The following is a 20,322-nucleotide window of genomic DNA, read 5'->3' on the forward strand; positions in this document are numbered from 1 at the left end:
TGTAGTACTTCTCTATTTATTATACACAACTAGTTACACACGGTCATACTACTTGTGAAATCATGTTTAATTTCGGTTATAATTGTGAAATAGTGAAAACACAATTTCACAATTTTGTGTTTCCCAAGCACAATATGTGCTATCACCGCACATTAGTGCACTTGCGTCCGTGCTTAAGAAAAATAACTACATTTCATCCCAAAATTTACCTATTAGTCTGTTTAAGATCTATTTGTTTTGCTGAAACTAAAAAATTTTTGTTAAAAATATTATAAATAAAAGTAAAAATTAATTATGGTATGATTCATAAATAATAATAAAAATAAATTAAATAGTAAAATAAGCTGAACCCGTCACTGCTAAATTTCTCCTCTTTCCACAAAACCCGTCACTGCTCAACCCAGTGCACAGCAACTCACAATAAAAGCCCAATGAAGAAGCCCAATTAGAAGACCCTTTTTGTCCACAACAAAAAAAAAAACAGCCCTACACGACATGAACCAAGCACCATGTGAGAGTGAAGAGGACAAGGATGAAGAACAGAAAGATGAGTGTAAACTAAAGAGATTGATACCTTATTTATTCCTTCCCTGTTCAAATTTCGGCCTTTAAAAAGTCAAAAAAATACGTACTGATTCGTTGAGCTCTTAAATGCACAACTCCAACTAGAGAGGCCTTACCTTACTTACCCTCACAGCCCAGTCCCATCCATGGCTTCCTCTCATTTCCTCTGTAGTCACCATGTCTTCCTCCCTTCTTACAATTCCTTCAAGAAGAGCCAGAGCCAGAGCCAGAGCCAGAGTCATCTCTCTTTATTTAAGCCAAATGGGTCATCTTCTTTTCACTCAAACTCACAGTTCAAAAGGATCAGAGCCATGGCTTCTGATTCAAACACTCCCACAAGAAGAAAAGTAGAGGTGTTTTCTTTCATCACTATTGTTATCATGCTTTCATTCAAGTTTTTTTTTTTTTTTTTTAAAAAAATAATTAAATTGTGGGTTAGTTGCTGGGGTAATTAGGTAGTATATAATCCTGAAGAAAGGATAAACAAGTTAGCAGATGAAGTGGACAAGGAGGCACCCCTTTCAAGGCTGACTCTCTTCTCACCTTGCAAGGTAATCACCTTCCATTGCTTTGAGTTGAAGTTTTGAGGCATTTCGGTTTCAGTAAGACTTAGCTACTGTTCTTTAGATGCTAAAACTTAGGTGCCCAATTAAATTCAATCATGAGGTTGTGTTAACCAATACAACAAAGCCAGTGTTATTTTTTTCGAAGACAAGTAAGTTCAACCATGGGTTCATTGGTCCATGCAACCACATGGTTGAATATGGTAACCTATTTATGTGCTAAGGTACAACACCTAAGAAACTGTGCTAAGTTTTGTGCTTCTCAATTTATATGTTGAATTAGTGGTCTATGTATGTGCTTCAGGTTAATGTTTTCCTAAGAATAACCAACAAGAGGGAAGATGGCTTTCATGATTTGGCATCTCTTTTTCATGTAAGTTAATTTTAAATTAAAGCTATTAGCTGCTTAAATGCTCTACTGCGAATAATAATAAGTTTATGTTAAACTCATCTTTATTGCAAATTTATATTGATAGGTTCACTTGTATTTTTCACAATTTTATGGCCTGTTGTTCCATAAAACTCACATTTTGTTCCCTTTTCTTCCCCCAGGTTATAAGTCTAGGAGATATACTGAAGTTCTCTTTGTCACCATCTAAAACTAAGGATAGTTTGTCAACCAATGTGTCTGGAGTTCCCCTTGATGATAGAAATTTGGTAAAGTATAAACTTACACTGTGTCTTTTAATATTCTCATGTTCTTAATCTTGCAAATATTATGCAATGGAACTTTCCTTTTGCAGATTATTAAGGCCCTTAACCTTTACAGGAAGAAGACTGGCAGTGAAAAATTCTTTTGGGTAAGAAACAATTTACTTGATTCTTAAATATTTTGGCTATAGGTCTCAACATTTGTTTGTATATTGCATGTATGTATAATTCCCATTCAAAAACTGTTGGCAGATTCATCTTGACAAAAAGGTGCCAACTGGGGCAGGGCTTGGTGGTGGAAGCAGCAATGCTGCAACTGCACTGTGGGCAGCTAATCAGTTTAATGGTTGTCTTGCTACTGAGAAGGAACTCCAAGAATGGTCCAGTGAGATTGGTTCTGATGTTCCCTTCTTTTTTTCTCAAGGAGCAGCATATTGTACTGGTCGAGGCGAGGTATGTATTTATTTCATAAAAGTGCAGTTCAGAGATGTTAGTCTATTTTCTTATCATGTTCCTATCGAGCCCTGTGATTTCAGTTTTCATTAATGTGTAAGGACACACTAGGCTATCCTCAAAAGCCTAATGATTTCAGTTCTCTTCCTCTGGTGACTGTTAGCTTTGAGTTGAATATGATTGTATAAAGGACTTCGTTAGGATTCAAATATTGGAAATTATGTATTCTAAGAAAGTCTTGGGGTTTTACTTAATACCTCTGTTCTAGATGGACGCATCATCAAATTATTGAATCAATCAGGACATCTGTTCCTCTTTGGAGAAAGCAATTCTTATATTTGTACACTGTGGGTTCTGTACTCTTCTTGTAGAGAGCTAAAACTCCATTCTTTTATTTGTATTCTCTGGCTTGTCTCTACTTTTATAATTTATACTATCATTGCACTACTTATTCCCACATAAGGGCTTGGCTAAGTACACTTTACATCACTGAATAAAAATCATTCTTTATTCATTCTCTTCTGTTACAGCTTGGTTAGGGATCCAAATTTCGGAAGGTTAATGCCTGGAAGTCTAGCTCTTCCTTGTGTTCATGCTGTTTCAAGAAATCCTCTTTTAGAGGTTCTAGGATGGGTTGCTGTATAGAAATTAAACCCATGGAATACCAATTTTAGAGAGAGCACTGGTAGTATTACCATAACTTTAGTCAATTTGGTACCACACATTTGCAAGGTTATTTTTTAAAGTTATGTAATAAACACATGTTAATATTATTTTAGCTATTAAAGGAAAATTTTGTGCCTCATGAAAAACCTTTATCTAAATTGAATGTTCTTGTGATCACACCACCTGACATTGTCAGATCATCTTGTCATGGACAAAAAGGGAAACTCTTGACCTTTTCCGGACAAAAAGTCTGGATTCCTTCTTCCCCCGAGCCTCTTGAACACAAACATATTACAAAAGGAACTTGAAATGTATATTTTATTACTGGACTTGCTTGAATGTGAATTTCATAGTCTGCTGCATTTCCCTCTAAATATTTACTTCAATTTATCAAGGTTGTTCAGAATATTCCCCCACCAGTACCTCTTGACATTCCAATGGTTCTCATAAAGCCCCAGCAAGCATGTTCCACGGCTGAAGTTTACAAGGTAGTGCAGATTTGAAGGTAATCAACAAATTACAATTTGCACTTATTTTATGCAGTCATAATTTTCTAAGACAAGTGTTGATGTTTCAGCGCCTTCGGTTGGATCAAACTAGCAAGGTTGATCCTTTAACATTGCTGGAGAAGATCTCAACAAACGGAATATCTCAAGATGTTTGTATAAATGATTTGGGTATGCATGACCTTCTGTTTGCTTTCTCTCTCCCCACCTCCCCTCTTTTTTTTGTTCCTTTCTTTTCCCTTTACATTTCCTCCTGCCTTGTATAAATTTACCTTCCTTGCTCCATTGAATAAATTCAGTTTAGGCTTCTAATTTGGCTCATTTAGGGACCGGTTATACTTTGAAATATTTAAGTATATAGGCTTGTACATCAAAACAATCCTTCTGCCTTTCTGATCACATCAAAGTGGTTGTGATTGTTATAAACGTACCTATCCCAGATTCAGCTGAAGTAGGTTCTGATAGTATCACAATAAGGTCTGAATTTAGGATGTTGTTGCTATTGTTTTTCTTATTTATTTATAGTTTTTACAACCTTTTCTTCTTGTTTAATGTTGATGCAATACATATGAGATTTAGAGAATAAACAATTTTAAGAACAAATGTCAGAGATCTAATTCTACTTATTAAATTAGCAAAAGCACTGCATTTTAATATTTTATCCCTAAAAGAAAGGGAGAGAAAAAGCCAAAAATGTTGGCTGAAATTCCATTCAATAGTTCTCCAAAGCTGCTGTTACAACTTCCAGGAATCTTTAAATAAGAAAAAAGAATGTTTCCCTTGCAAATAAACCATCACTACCTCATATTCGGATTTAATCTAAAGGCTCTACGTCTGTCCTGCAATTGTCACATAATTTATTACATAAAAGACTAAAGTAGCAAACATATTAAGTTTAAGAGACAAAGCAGCAACAAAAATAAAAATAAAAGATTGATCACACAAGCTAACTTATGGATGTCTAGGCTTCCTTGTAGTGTTCCTCTTTAGATGTTCAATTTGCAGTTTCCTCTTCAACAAGTTTTGATCAAATATGTGTTTCTTTGCAGAACCTCCGGCATTTGAAGTTCTCCCATCTCTTAGAAGATTAAAACAGCGTGTAAATGCAGCTAGTCGTGGACAATATGATGCTGTTTTTATGTCTGGGAGGTAAAAATTTGGCATACCTATATAGATCTTCATTTCCAGTCCCACAATTAGCATTATTTTGAGAAATGATGTGTGTGTGAGTGAGAGAGAGAGTTTTGTTTTTTTCATAGTAAAATAAGATTGATAATCTTGCACTCAAAAAAATGAGATATATTATGGCTTTGTCATTGATAAGTAACATTGTTCTGACTATTCTATCACTATAATTTCCTTGAGATATGTAAGAGTAGAAAACTTGTGGTCACAATGATAATTTTAAGTCTTAAGTTACTTCCATAGAAGCCCAAAAGAAAACAATACAGAATACAGTCTTAAATCCTGTGAATCACTCACATTATTTTCAACAGCATCTATAGTTTATGGTCTTCAATTTAAGTTATAGACTAAGAAGCATGGACACTAACACAGCACAATGTGAGACACAACGACACAGCAATTCATGAAAAAATAGGACATGACGCATCAAGAGCATGGCAAATAATTAGCAACTATAAAGTCTTGGTCCCAAAAATTTTGGGGACGTGACAATTAATAAATAAACAAATAAATAATTATTTTCATGCTATAGATTTTTAGATGTTTTATGTTCAGTTCATTTTAGGTTTCAGTTCTCATTGTTAATGAGTGCGTTGATAGTAGGATAAAGAGTAAGATTCCTTTTCAAATTGAAGGGAAAAGGAAATACATAATCATAATAGTGGAACTATTAGCCTACTATCATTTCCAAAAACAAAGAAAGTATGATTGGAGGTATTCACAAATCCTAAAAGTTTTGGAGGAGTTATTATATATATATATATATAATTTTTTTTTTTTTTTTCCATTTTCAAAAAATGTCAACAAAATGGATTTCTGGGTATGAATTAAAAACTAGTTATATCTAATATATTGAGAAAGCTTATGATCATGTGAATTGGGAGGCTCTTCTTGATTTGTTAAAGAGAATGGGATTTGGGGTGAGGTGGTGTAGGTGGATCCGCACATCCATTTTTACAACCCAATTCTCTGTCTTGTTTAATGGGTCTCCAGCTGATTTTTTTTGGGAGCTCAAGGGGATTGAGACAAGGGGACCCGCTATCCCCCATGTTGTTTCTGGTTATGATGGAGGTCTTTAGTAAGATGATGAAAAGAGCTGAAGGGGCTGGTTTGTTTTGAGGCTTTAGGGCTGATGGTGGTCGGGGTGGAGGGGTATGTGTCTCGCATCTTTTGTTCACGGATGATACGATTCTGTTTTGCGATGCTGATGAGGAGCAGATTCTTCATGTTCGGTTGCTTCTTCTTTGTTTCCAGGCAGTGATAGGTTAAAGGTGAATGTGCTGAAGAGTGAGATGGTTCCCATTGGGGAGGTTCCTAATATCTAGGTCCTGGCAAAGATTTTGGGATGCTGGATTGGGTCTTTGCATATTACCTATCTTGATATGCCATTGGGGGCGTCCCACAAGTCCCCTACTGTTTAGAATCCTATCTTGGAGAAAATTGAGCGTAAGTTGGCCGGTTGGAAGAAACTGTATTTGTCAAAAGGTGGAAAATTAAAGTTGCTTAAAAGCACTTTATCTAGTCTCCCCACTTATTATTTGTCTCTTTTTACCATCCCTGCGCATGTGGCCAATAAAATTGAGAGGGTGCAAAGGGATTTCTTGTGGGTGGACTCCAAGTTACATTTGGTGGGATGGGACAAGTTGTGTGCACGTTTGAAAAACGGTGGGTTAGGAGTAAGGAAATTAACTACTTTTACTTAATTAACTACTTTTACTTAAACCTTACTGGGGAAGTGATTATGGCGATTTGGGATTAAGGAGACAAGGCTCTAGAGAAGGATTGTAGCTCTCAAGTTTGGGGAAGAATGGGGGGGATGGACTTCCAAGCTAGGTAGAGGGGTGCATGGGTGTGGAGAAGTATCCACATGGGATGGGAGGGATTTTAGCAAGAATATTCGCTTTGAGGTAGGGGTGGGGGATAGAGTAAAGCTTTGGACAGATCAATGGTGTGAGGATTCTCCACTTCAATTAACTTTTCCGAGTGTGTACGGGATTGCCTCCAATAAAGAGGCCTCGGTGGCCTCTTCTCTTGAACGGTTGGAGATAGATGGGCGGAGAAGTTGGGATGTTCATTTTACTCGAAGACCAAATGATTGGGAAATGAGTGGTGTGGAGGATTTTCTCTGTACTTTGGTCTCTAATCTACCTCCTACTGAGAATGGAGATCGTATGCAATGGAAGTTGACAAAGAAAGGGACTTTGATATTCAATCGTTTTACAATAAGTTGAGAACCCCTTGCCCATTATTTTTCCTTGGAAAGGTGTTTGGAAGGCTAAGGCTCCTCGGCATGTTTTCTTCTTTGTGTGGATTGTTGTATGGGATAAGATCCTTACAAGTGATAATTTGAGGAGTAGAAGGTTGAATTTTGTCAACTGGTGTATTATGTGCTGTAGTAATAAGAAGACAGTGGATCATTTGTTACTGTATTGTGGAAAGGCTTATCGATTGTGGAGTTTGGTGTTTAGATCTTTTGGGTTTTCGTGGGTCTTGCCAAGATCAGTTGCGGATACTCTATTCAGTTGGTGGAATTGGCCTGGAAAGCATTTGTCTAGCATTTGGAATTTAGTTGCTTTATGTTTGATGTGGTGCTTTTGGAGGGAGCGAAATAGGAGGACCTTTGAGGACATGGAGAGCTCAGACGACCAGTTATTGGCCTCTTTTAGTGGCTCTCTGTTTGACTGGTCTAGGGCCTAAGGACTCACCTCTAGTGATTCTCTTCCTATGTTCCTTAGCTCTCTCCTATGTACTTAGTTATCTTTTCCTTTCTTAATCTTTTTACTCTTTCCTTTCCCTTTGTATTTCTCTCTCTGCCTTATGTTTTTCTGCATAAAGTAGTGTTCTTGAATATATATCTTTATTACCTATCAAAAAAAAAAAAAAGTAAAACGGCCATCAAAATATTTGAAAACGTATCTGAAAGAGTTTTAAAACTAAAAATCAATAGTGATGCAGCGAAAGGGTTGTAAAGAAATGTGCGTAGAGATTTGGAAAGAAAGAGCATAACCGACCTTAACCACCTAAGGCTACTTGGAATCACCACCAAGCTAGAGAGGAAAATATCAATTCAATTTTATTCATCAAATTAAACATGCCAATAATGTTTCCTCTAGGGTCTATAAATAGGGTTCCAAATTATGTAAAATAAGTAAGGAAAGTCAAATCATACTTAAAATAGCAATCAAATCCCCTTACAATCCTCAAAATAAATTCAAATTCAAATCCCATAATCTCAACCAAGGGAATTTGTTATCTTTAATCCAGTGACTGTACCAAGTCTCCTAGGGTGGGAGAGACTCGACCCCATTGAGTATAGCTATGAGAACTCTTGCAAGTCAGGGTCAAGCTACTGCAATTATGTCGTGAATGGTGACTAAGTTCACCGTCAGCACAGATAGAGGGTTAAGGCTCAGGTTTGTGGTTTGAGGTTAGGTGGTTGGAGTCACAGGGTGAATTCTTGCTGGATTGCCTGCATTGGTGACCAGTATAGATTTCTTTTATGCCTTTGATACCATGTTCTTCGGAAGTGTGTTTAGGGTTCATTAATTTACGCCGACATACGTATATGTTATTTATATGTGGAAAATTGCGCTAATATCACAATATTACCCCTATTACATACATTCTTATAACAAACCTTTTTTTGGTAAATAACAAACTTTATCCTTAAATGTAACGGAAACTATTTCAAAAGTTTTCTAGCCAGTATGTTATTACGCCCCTGTGGACATCAATAGGTTGTTCCATGGCACCAACTTCCCCGCATACTACAAAAACATTGTACTTGGATTTAAGCTCAAGCATTGGTTCCTGCTCAGTTACCAATGCCTTTTGAATCCTCATCCACACCACAGTATTGTTATTAGTAAAGAATTCCCAACAGGTTATCACTGGGTTTCAACTCCCATCTTGAAAGTGTCTAACAATCCTTGGATTTCAATGCAACATACCTCCAATCCATTCCAAATAATCTGCAACTATTTCTCTCTTATTTACAGCTATAGAAGTGATTTAGGAAGAAGTTTTCCAGAGGGGCCTCCCTGCAAGCCTGTAAAAAAAGAACCTCCTCTCATTCCCACCTGAACCAAATATTTTCAACAAATTCAACCTACCTACTTCTAATGACTTTCAGTATACTAACCATGTACTCCTTACCCTACTTGTAGTCCACCCTGCCCTCCCTTCCCCATACTTCTAGTGCACCACCCTCCTCCAAAGGCTAATCTTGGGCCTTCATAATGGGGCCTTCCTGGGGACAACCAATGTCCTAATTGCCAAACCTCCCATCTGGATAGGAGAGCAAAGTTCTCCTACTTAACTAAGTGATATTCCTTTGTTGAATGCACAATTAAGTATCTCTCACATCCCATATTTTGTCCCACTACATATTTCCCATTTACATAATTTGTTTTTTTCCCCTACTTCTTTTGGCTGTTCATTTGAAGATTTCTTGTGGCAAAGTGAGCTATTGACTGCACATGCTTCTATATCTGTCATTCAGCCCCAGTCAAAATGTTATGCTGAAAAAAAAAATACAAAAAAAAAAAAAAAAAGGAGAAGATTGTTTTGTTTAAAATTTTCACATAATCAACTGTGTCATTGAATAATTTATTAGATCTTTATTGTATTTATTTTTTTTCATTGCTTTTGTATATGTAGCTCACATTAAGAATATTGCACATCAATGATTTGAAGTCTTGCATTTAGAAAAACAGATGTTGACATTTTCATCTTCTTTATTATCACAAACTCATTTTACCTTTTGCAATATATTTGATGCAGTGGAAGCACCATTGTTGGAATTGGTTCCCCAGATCCTCCACAATTTGTATATGATGATGAAGAATATAATGACGTGTTTTTGTCAGGTGAGCCTCGGAAAAGAATGCCTCATAGTTGAACACTTGTCTTAAAAATGTTTTTATAGCCTTAAGTCAATACCTAACTTCTATGAAGTACAAAAAATCATCTAAAATTTGTTTTATTAAATCATTTTGAGGAATATACTCAAGCTACCACATCAGTTATAGGATTCATCTTACATTGTTGAGTTTCATATAAATGAGGGTAGATTTATTTGAAATCCAATTAGATGAGTTTTTTATCCCAGGATATGGACTTGTGTATGCATTTATATTTGGGTCAAAAAATGGAACATGTACTTTGACATAGTGATGTGATGATCCAGATTATTAACTATGAACACAATCAATCCTACTGTGATTGGTGAAAGCAATTTATTCTTCACACTTTTTTCCCCTTTTCTTTTGTGTTTTTGTGCAATCATACATGGTTTCTCATGGATACTCTCAGATCCATTCTGTTTCGAACCTCAGTTAAATTTTTAGTGGGGTTACTGAAATCTGCTTGCTTGTTTGATAGAATGATGGCAAAGCCTCTTCATGGCATGATACAGCAAGCTTTAATTAGTTGTATGCTGGTGTCAGCAATGTAATGACTCATACACTGACATCCCTATTGTTACAATATTTTAAGAGGTCCATTTATTTCTCAAGGAAAGATGTGAGAGGAAAGTGTATTTTTACAATGTACATTTACACTCAACTTAGAAAAGACAACTGCTGAAACGGAAATTTGTCACTTCCTGGGCAGGTTGTTAAATCAGAGTTCCCGATAGACTTAAATAATATGAGCAATTTCCAATGTTTATGGTTAACAAAATTGAACCAATATCCTAAAATTTCCCTTCCCTCTCCAGTTGTTTATATGCTTGCTTAAGAAGATGGTACTTAATTCAGTGTTCTTTTTAAATGCAGAGGCAAACTTTCTCACTCGTGAAGCAAATCAGTGGTACAGAGAACCTGCATCAACAAGTGCTAGCACCTCACCCTCCAATTTTTCCCGGTCTATTGATTAAACAACTTTTTGTAAGATGAGAAGAAAATCATGATATTTGTATCAGTTAATAATGCAAAACTCTAATTTGTGTTTGCCTATGTTCTGTAAATGTTATTTGGTTAAAAATGACTTTGATCATGCATGAGTGGTAACAGTAAATGTTTGAACCGTGCATTGGTCATCTTGTATAAAGGCATACCAAAATTCAGTAGTGGTTGCATTCCTGTACTTTTTCTCTCTTCTTTTTGAGAAGTGACTGTCTTGTCTGATTTTTTGATGGGTTGTGTCAACCTTGTACCATAGACCATTGAGAATATGTACTGTAAATCTGATTACCAAAGGAAAAACAGAATTAAGACATCAATAGCAGCTTATCAAGGAAAACTGAGTGTTCCATTCAACAGAATCTGCAATTTCAGGGAGCATGATGAAGGCATTTTGGAGCCAGTTGCCATACCCTTTTTCCTTTGTTTGGTTAGTAATCTGCCCTCCACTCATAAGGCACCTAAGGCAGACAATTTATCTAACTCCACAAAAATTCCACGAATGCTTCCAGGTCGAATGGTATGGGACAGATGATGAGAGACTGTTGTTGAAATAGGGACACAAGAAGATGAAAGAGCGGACTCCAAAGGTGCTTTTATTTCTGCGCTGATTCTAGTTCGTCAAAGGTCAAGTGGGCATGTAACAAGACTGGCCAATGTAATTGCCGCATACAGGGGTATCTGGCAGCTAAAAGAAAGAGGCTTGTGCTCAAGGATCATGTGCACCAAGTGGACCTTAGATGCTTATCCCTTTCTTTTTGCTGCCACATACCCCAATATGCAGCAATTGCTGCATGCTCACTAACCAATATTTGTATTAGTGAGGATGCGTACTTGGGATGTTCAGCATCTGTTCAGTAAAAAAAAAAAAAAAAAAAACGGGTTTAAGCTCTCTCTCTCTCTCTCTCTCTCTCTCTCTCTCTCTCTCATTTGTTTGTTTTAAACAATGCAAGGGAAAATAAAATCAAGCAAATGATGCTTTGATGTTTTCTTTCACTAAAAGCTTATCCACCAACAATATAACAAACACCATAGCATCGTAAGAACCAACAATGATCAAATCCACGCACATATTTTTTTGGGTCTTCCTTTTTTTTTTTTTTTCTTTTTTCCATTTTATTCATTAAAACCCTTTCCCCTCGCCCATTACAGAGACGGAGAAGAAACAAACCGTCTGGATAAACTAAAAATATCTTTCCCTTCAAAGGGGGAACTCCACTCCCTAGAACCAGAAGCAGATGTATCAGATGTGACCACTCCACTGTCCTGCAACCCTGCTATTGACACACCATTTGTGATAGGCACTGATCTCATGGCTGGCTTAGCACTAATTCCTGAAGTATTTGAATCATATATGTGGGAAGTATTTGAATCATATATGTGGGTATTGTTCCTCCTAAAAGAAGGCATACCTAGCCACAACCCATTGGGACCTGGAGAAGACAAACCTCTATCCAAAGTCCAGTCTATGCTTGAGTAATCCAGGTGCGACATTGAGCCACCAGTGCTCCAGTCTACCGGAGAAGATGCCCCTGAAGAGCCAGTTGAACCCAACCCAGAGAAGAGTCCAAGAGATGAAGCAGCGGCAAGTGTAGGAGATGCACCTGTTCTACTCCATAAACCATTCCCTCGACTGGATCCTGGGGAATCTACTGGGTTACTGCTGGGAATATACTGTTGCTGTTGCTTATATTGAAGTTGGTGGAACATCTGATTTGAGCTCAGATTGTTTGGACTAAGACTTCTAGTGCTAGGAATTTGCTGCAAAAAGCCATTGGGTTTCATAACTTCAACGCCATTAGTAGGATACCAACTGGCAGCTGTTCCGGGAGGTGATGAGCTCATGCTAGTGGTTGGAATCTGCTTTGTATTGAGAGGCTGTGGCCGCTGCATCATTTTAACTGGTTCCCTCACTGTTCCAGGCTGAAGATTCTTGAATTCATTTCCAATGGCCACATAGCGGGGTTCTGTCTTGGCTGGCGGAGTTGACACCTGCAATGGCGATGCCAAAGAATAGGAAGCTGAAGGATTTAATCCACCATTTGGCCACCTTTTCTCTGCTGGCATCGCAATTTGTTGGGGTTTTCCCCAATCCAACTTTGGTTGACTTCTCTTCAAAAGCTGCTGCACATTTTTGTTCCCAGGTTCTGAAGACCCTACAACTGTAACTGCAGCTTTTGTGTAGTTGAAATCCTTGTCATCTCTTTTCTGTTGTATTGTAGGAAGATTTGGTTTCATTTGTAGTCTCATGTTAGCAGCAGCAACTGAAAACTTGCCATTAGTAAGAGTAGGAGGATCACCAGTTTCTTCTGGTTTAGGTGGAGCGGATGGTGGATCTTCCTTCATTGCTTCTAAAGTTTCTGCCGCCTTGTCAAGATCACCCTCACAGGTAACAACAGCTCTTTCAACTTCCTGCTTTGAGCAGTTGTACCTTGTTTCCAAATCTGCAATCCGAGCAAGCTCTTCTGATATGTCAATTTTCAGATTACTCCCAGCAAGGTTTTGATCCCTATGATTTTCTGCTTCTTCACCACCTTCAAACAGCCAATTTACCGACTGCTCTACTTTACCTTCATTCAGTATGAGGGCCATTGTTGCCCTCTCGTGTGGAAATCCCATTATCACAAGCTGTTGAGCAAGTGCTTCAAGCTTTCTGGACATGAGATAGCCACTGCAACGTTCATGCAATTCCTGAGCTCGCCTCTCCTTTTGACGCTGATGCTTCCTTTCGTTCTTCTGGCGGATTTTCTCTCGTTTGTCACCATCAGCACCTGGTATTGTTTCTTGCCGGATGGGAAGATTTGATGATTTTTCTTTATGGTCTTCTGACTCGCCAGACCAGCTACCATTATTGGAGACAGAGTCATACTCAACCCCAGCTACAAGCAAGCCTCCAGGATGCTCATCTGTCTCATCTATGTTCCCAAAGCGACCATTAGTGTGAAGAGGTGAAGCTGAGGATGTTGGTGACATTTCAAGGTTGTGGAATGTTCCCAAGAGTGGATTGTATGCACTAGCTGGGATACCACTACCTGCATTAGCAGGTACCGAAGACTTTGCAGAAGGCTTCTGGGGTTCCTTGCTGGCCTTTTTGTCCTTGGATTTAGATCTGGAAGCTGGAGACATCTTAGGAAAACAAGAATATTCCTGCAATGGTCAAGATAATAATTTATTATGAAGCAAATTTTACAAATTTATAAATTACTTGCTCCAAAGTTCTTGCAGTACCAACAAGATTCACAACATTAGTGCAGTGTGTGTGAGGTAGACGATGTGGAGGACAAATTCGGGGGAATCAAGAAGGTGCCATATAGCAAATTATATAATTTCTCTCTTCTATTGATACTGAACCATATATCCACATCGGTATGAACACATTATTAAAGCATTCATACAAAATCAATACTTGCATATGAAAGAAAATAATTCTGAAAAGTACCTTCATTCGTGAGTTAGTATCACTCCAAAAACAAAACAAAACAATTTGAAACCAGTAATGATTTTTTCCCCTTTCAGTCAGAGTAGTAACGAACCTGAACTCTCCAAAAAAAGACAAATTTCTTCCATGACATAACCTTGAATCTTATCTAGACTTATTTGAAGGGTTAAAAATAATTAAGTTTCATATGAGAGATGTCCCCTAAAAAGGGGACATTCCCCTTCTGCATTGACACAACACAGGTATTATCAGTTTTTTTATAGGTAATTGAAGAATTTAATTGAATTATTAAAAACAGTATACACCCCATGTAGACAGGAAGTGTGCTAGGGATGCTAAAAGTACCATCGAAAATTACATAAATCCAGAAATTCCTTCAATAGAAAAGGAGTTTCCAATCAAAGCAGCCATCGAATCATACATGAAGCGTTGAAAAATCAGTTCTAACTCTAACCGCAAACTCTTAATCCCTTCAAAGGTATGTTGGTTTCATTCTCTCCAAATAGTCCACATGAGGCATCATGGAATTTCCCCCAAGTCTGTAAAACAATGTCTGCCAAAACTGCCTTTCCAACAACCCAACAAATCCACTACCCTCTTAGGCATAACCCACTGGAGTCCATACAATTAAAATACCAAAAACAATAGGCTTTGCACATAATCACCATGAAGAAGCAAATGGTCTATAAACTCCCCATTGTTCTTACACTATTAAACATGCAACACCACTCTACAATACAAATATTTCTCTTTAGCAAGTTATCCATGGTATGAATGTTTCCACTAGCAGCTGTCCACATGAAGAAAGCTACTTTGGTAGGAACATTAACACTCCAAATGCTTTTCCATGGGAGAAAAATGAGGGTTTTCAAGAGCCTTGTAATAAAACCCCAAACATATTGCTACTAGTGGGAGTCTAACACATCCAGTCTTCCCCACCCCTAATAATTTTAGTGGAATAGGGAAGGCTAAGAAAGGATTGTAAAATGACAACTCCCAGTCATGGACAGCTCTAGTGAACATATTGTCCCAATGAATAGCTCCACTAGTCCATCTGGCCTACCACAGAAGCCTCCTCATCTCAGGCTATTCAAAATCGGTCAGGAAGAGCCTCATTAAGAATCCCCTCCCCACACCATGGATCATGCCAAAATACAAAAACAATTGCTCATTTCAAACTTGATTAGTTTAGGAAATCTGTCCCAACCATTGCAAATATGTTTCCAGAGGGACACACCATAGGGTTCATTGGTTACCCCCGAAACACAGCTGCCACACTCAAACCCAAATTTTTTTTATCTATCAAAGTTCTCAATAATGTGTCTTTTTCCATGGCATAATGCCAAAGCCACTTCCCAAACAAAGCACTATTAGGACATCCAAAACTTCTAATGCAACTTCCATATTGAATTGGCTCACAAACTATCTTCCAATTTACCAAGTAAAACTTAAAATCATCTCCTATCCACCCAACAAAAAATATCTTTGTAATTTCTCTAAGCGGCTAGCAATGCTAACAGGGATAGAAAATATGTGGGCAAAATTGAGAGTGTACTCTTTATTAAGGTGATTCTATCTCCTTCTGACAAGTAAAGCTCCTTCCATCCTTCTAACTTCTGTTCCCATATCACTTTGGACTTGCAACTAGCCCCAAATAACAACCCCAAGCATTTCGTAGGCAGAGCAGATATCTTGCACCCATTAATGTGAGCCCAAACTGCTATCTCTAGAACCTCTCCAATTGGGATCATCTGAATTTGCTTAAATTAATCTTTAAACCAGATACGGCTTCAAAACACGACAAAGCACATTTCAAATGGCAAAGTTATTCTATATCATTCACACAAAATACCAAAGTATCATCCGCAAATAAAAGATTTGAAATCATCAGCAACTTGATTCTCCTTCCAGCCACTCTAAAACCCTGAATACACTGCCCATCTACTGCCTTTGTTATCATTATCAATTATTTTCCGATTAGCATTATAGTTGTTCAGAGATAAGTTCCTTTTACAATATAATAGTTTATCACAACTAGACCTAATACTGCAAACAGCCTTTATGTTTCACAGAATTTCAGCTGTCCATAAATTATACTGCTTCCTACTTCATGCTTTAATATGAATCAAACATATCTTGCAAATTTTGTGAAGTACATAATTTGATCAATGCCCAACAGATTAGCTTCCTCATGCTTCGCTGAATTAATCAAGTTAACAACATGGAAAGTATACTAACATGCCATGCACTATTAAGATAACACAAGCTATGATGAATATTCGAACAAAAAATGAGAACTCGTCTTACCCAAATTTAAAAACCATAATACTGAAGCATTTTGCCTAAACTATGTTTTAAGAATTACAGAAAAAATAAGTAGATGAATTCCAAATTGTAGAAATAGCCTTTCAATGTCTTTTTTAATCAGTAAGTTACACACGATCTCAGTGGGTCTTGAACCCACAACCTCAACCTCCATCCCATTATAATGGGAGAAGGAAGTGCCAGTGGAGATATTCATTGGCCAAAAAAAAAAAAATCCTTTCAATATCTATAACTCATTTATCAACTTCTGGGGAAAAGGATCACCCTTTTAATGATAAAATAGCATATAACAAATGGGAAAAAGATTTTCTAAAGGCACTAAAGAAGCAAGAACATAGTGATACACTGAGGTCGCAAAGGCTAAAAGAGAATAGTTTGTTGTGGTCCCAACTCCCAAGGGAAGGAGAGAGGGAAGATTTAAACCAATGACCTCCCCTAAAAAAGAAAAGTATAAAAGAGCATCCTATGATACTACTGAAAATAGGGGCAATTATCTTGCTAAAATTTTCATGGTGCAAGGACATTCAAAGTATAACCCACTGAAAATTAATTACCAAAGTCTCTCTTTGCAGACCCTAAGATATAGTAAGGAACATAAAAAGGGAAACAATAAATCAACGCTGCCTGTCTTCATATTAACCACTGATCAAAACGCATTTGCTCTCAAAATATTTTTATTCCATCTAATCTATTGATAAACTAGTCCATGTAAAATGTGTGCGCGTGTGTGTGAGAGAGAGAGAGAGAGAGAGAGCTATACAAAAACTAGCAATCAGTATTCAGTAAGAGAGATATAAAGTTGAAAATTATTAACATAAATGTCAAATCAATCTACTACAGTACGAACACTCAGACTAATTTCCATAAGTCAACAAACAGACATAGCTCTATTTATATTCTTTATTGGTATGATTAACCAAATAGACCAACAACCCCTGCATAAACAGATGTTCTAAAATTATCTATAATTGGAAAGATTAGGCTAAGACCTAAACCCCACACCTTTATAAATGAGAACCTTCAAAAATATTTGTCGCATAATAATTAACTTCTTAAATTCTTATCCCATGCTTAGGGATACATATGAAGATTTACACAAGTCTTCTCTAGTAAAATCCTCTCGTCAACAAAGCAGCATATAATTTTCATTCCTGGGAGTCAGGCCAGAACATGTTTTAAGAAATGGTTTTACTTGCTAAGCATTTAAGATAATTGAGACCCAACAAGCTCTAACTCAAATGGCAACCCCTCCCCTTGCAAGTACAGGGTGAAGGGTGACGTAGAAAATTCCAAACCCAACAAGTGCATAAGGTAATTGAGCATCCATTTGAAAAAAAAAAAATAGTAATCTCAAAATACTCACCATCATGTCTGCTTCTCTTATTCTGTTTTCAGTTGTTTTTGTTTGCTGTTTTTTGTGTTCACCATCATGAACACCTGTGATGGCTGTTTGCGTTTTTCTTGTTGAATAAAAGTCTTATTACTTATCCAAAAAAAAAAAAAGATGGACATACAACACATGCAATACAGGTATGGTATACAGCAACTGCTAACTAAATTCAAAGAAGCAAGTCACAGTTCTAAGTGAGCACTTCTTAACCTGAAGCGTTGCTCTTCTTGAGGTCTAATATGTTGTTCATGTTTCATTAAATCAACTCCCCAAAAGCGTCAGGGCAACTTGTGTGTTTGGATCAGTGTAATTTTGTTAGCTTATTTTTGTTTAAAAAATTGGCTGTGTAAAATACCTAGCCAAAATAAACTCATCCAAACATAATGATGCCCAAGTTGGTGAAATTTTGATTAATCATGTTATGATAAAATTGTGATACACAACTTTGATCAATAGTATGGCAACACTCAAATATGTAAAAAGCAGGGTCCAAATACCATAAGAAGGTACCATCAGTACTAAGAACTCAACATACACAAACTTGTGAACACCCAGCGACATACATACACAGACTTCTCACACTAATCATATAAAAATCAGAAATCTCAGACCAACACTCACATGGCCTGACTAGTTGCTGATGTTTCCTCTTCCACCATAAATTTGTAATTGACAATCAAATACTCCATCCAAGTGGTCAAAATCTTCTTGTGGCTGCTCATTACCAGTAAAAGCAGCAACGTCTATGGACCGTTGACCAAGGTCATGAAAAGGAACATTTCCAAATTAGGTACGACAAAAATAAACTAGGGTCATCATCAAAGTAACAGAATCCCATACCTTGAACAACTAATATACAGACCTCATAGCATCTGATTTCAGTGTCTGCCAAGCATTACATTGGTTGAAATAAAAGTTTCAGCATACTCCACTTGTGTGAACAACCAGACATACTTAACACACCTTAAACAAGATATTATATGATTATTCACTCATAAAACAACAGCTTGTTGCAGCAAGATGTTTGGAATTTCTGAGGATAGATTTTATAGCTTACCCAACCATGGGTAAAAAAAATTGAAAAAAAATAGAAACGACATCTACTGAAAATTTTGACATGCAACATTATAAAAGTTGTCGATCAACCAAGATGAGGGACAATGGTTAGCTACTTCAGGCTTAGGTAGCAATATTCTTTACCCACACAAAAAAACTTATGTGCCATATAACCACATTTTAGGAAACACTAAGATACCAACTTAGCAACTTTTGGATAAATTTTTCTAACAAAGAATTGAAAATGATAAATGCTACATCCACAACATTTTCACAACAATTTCACAACAAACCCTAGGTGGCGTGTTTTTACTGGTTCTAATTTGGGCCGACCTATGCTTAGTCACAGTCTCTCTCTCTCTCTCTCTCTAATTTTTTTCCCTTGAATTAGTAATGCTATGAAGGCCCGGCTACCTTGAATTAGTCATAAATCCTGTGTTGTGTTGTTTTCTTGGTTTAGTATGGGTGGATTTAGAAGTTTTTTTATTGAATCTAAGTTATTTCAGTTGGTGGTGGAGGAAGGAGGGAACTTTTATTCCCTTAAGATTTTTGAGCGAGGAAAATATTACATGCAATCGGTTTTCATGGGTAAGAGTGCAGCGCTTTGGGTGATGAGGAGTTTGGAACACACCGTGATAGGGGTTAATCCGAAGCAATTTTTCACAAACTTCTAGTTTATGATGTGGGGGATGGTACTAGAGTGAAATTTTGGAAGCATGTGTGGTGTGGGGATTGTACTTTACAAGAGGCCTTTTCGGAGCTTTATTGTCTTAGTAGGTCAAAGGATTCCTCGGTAGCTGAAGTTATGGGTTGGTCTGCAGGGAGGTTTCACTGGAATGTGCAATTTCGTCGTCCACCTCAAGATTGGGAAGAAGAAGCCTTTGATCGGTTTATGGGGTTGATCTATTCTTCGACAGTGCGGGGGTTTGGCCCAGATAAGGTTTGTTGGAAGCCTGCAAGGAATAGAGGTTTTGAGGTTAGAGGTTATTATAGCTCTTTCTATCCTCCTACTTTTGTTTCCTTTCCTTGGAGAATGATATGGCAATCGAAGGTTCCTCCAAGGGTAGCTTTCTTTTCTTGGTCTGCTTCCTTAGGTAAGATTTTAACAACAGATAACCTTCGTAAAAGACGAATGATAGTGCTTGATTGGTGCTATATGTGTAAGAGGTGTGGGGAGTCGGTGGATCATCTACTACTTCATTGCTCCGTAGCTTGGGAGTTGTGGTCTTTGGTTTTTGCTTGTTTGGTCTTCAATGGGTTATGACTCATACTGTTCTTGAGTTGTTTGAGGCTTGGCAAGGAAAGTTTGCGCGACATCGTCACAAGGATGTTTGGAAATTAGTACCTCATTGCTTGATTTGGTGCATCTGGCGTGAAAGAAATGCTAGAAGCTTTGAGGGTTGTGAACGTTCTTTGCTTGAGCTTAAGTCCTTGTTCTTACACACTCTCTTTGAATGGAGTGTGGTCTTTTCCCAGTTTTCTTGTTCTTCTTTTTCTACTTTTCTTGACCGTTGTTCTTTTGTTTCTTGATTTGTGCCCCCATAGTACATCCCCAATGTACTCGGTTTGGCAATTTTTCTATTATTAATAATATTCTTACGTTATTTATCAAAAAAAAAAG

General features: G+C 37.3%; 2 protein-coding genes across 3 annotated transcripts in view; one reads left to right on the forward strand and one right to left on the reverse strand.

Annotated features, from left to right (window-relative positions):
- The first annotated feature begins 511 nt into the window (after positions 1-511).
- LOC112033093 (4-diphosphocytidyl-2-C-methyl-D-erythritol kinase, chloroplastic) lies at positions 512-10,724 on the forward strand. The gene is made up of 11 exons (XM_024065874.2): positions 512-917; positions 1,020-1,115; positions 1,432-1,500; positions 1,680-1,784; positions 1,871-1,927; positions 2,031-2,231; positions 3,293-3,385; positions 3,475-3,574; positions 4,453-4,552; positions 9,371-9,456; positions 10,366-10,724. The coding sequence occupies exons 1-11, from the start codon at positions 711-713 to the stop codon at positions 10,464-10,466; spliced, it is 1,215 nt and encodes a 404-aa protein (XP_023921642.1). The 5' UTR covers positions 512-710; the 3' UTR covers positions 10,467-10,724.
- Positions 10,725-11,445: 721 nt separating this feature from the next.
- The window catches only part of LOC112033068 (uncharacterized), a 13,826-nt gene continuing 4,949 nt past the window's right edge, over positions 11,446-20,322 (reverse strand). The window contains exons 2-4 of one of the 2 annotated variants that reach the window (XM_065777889.1): positions 18,486-18,608; positions 18,267-18,388; positions 11,446-13,638 (exon numbers count right to left, since the gene is read on the reverse strand). In XM_065777889.1, the coding sequence (XP_065633961.1) occupies positions 11,638-13,617 (1,980 nt within the window). In that variant the 5' untranslated portion in view covers positions 13,618-13,638; positions 18,267-18,388; positions 18,486-18,608 and the 3' untranslated portion in view covers positions 11,446-11,637. The remainder of the gene's footprint in view (positions 13,639-18,266; positions 18,389-18,485; positions 18,609-20,322) is intronic. The other variant, XM_065777888.1, reaches the window with a different exon arrangement.

This window comes from Quercus suber, unplaced genomic scaffold (assembly GCF_002906115.3).
Source record: "Quercus suber isolate HL8 unplaced genomic scaffold, Cork oak 2.0 scaffold_168, whole genome shotgun sequence".
Taxonomy (NCBI): Eukaryota; Viridiplantae; Streptophyta; class Magnoliopsida; order Fagales; family Fagaceae; genus Quercus; species Quercus suber.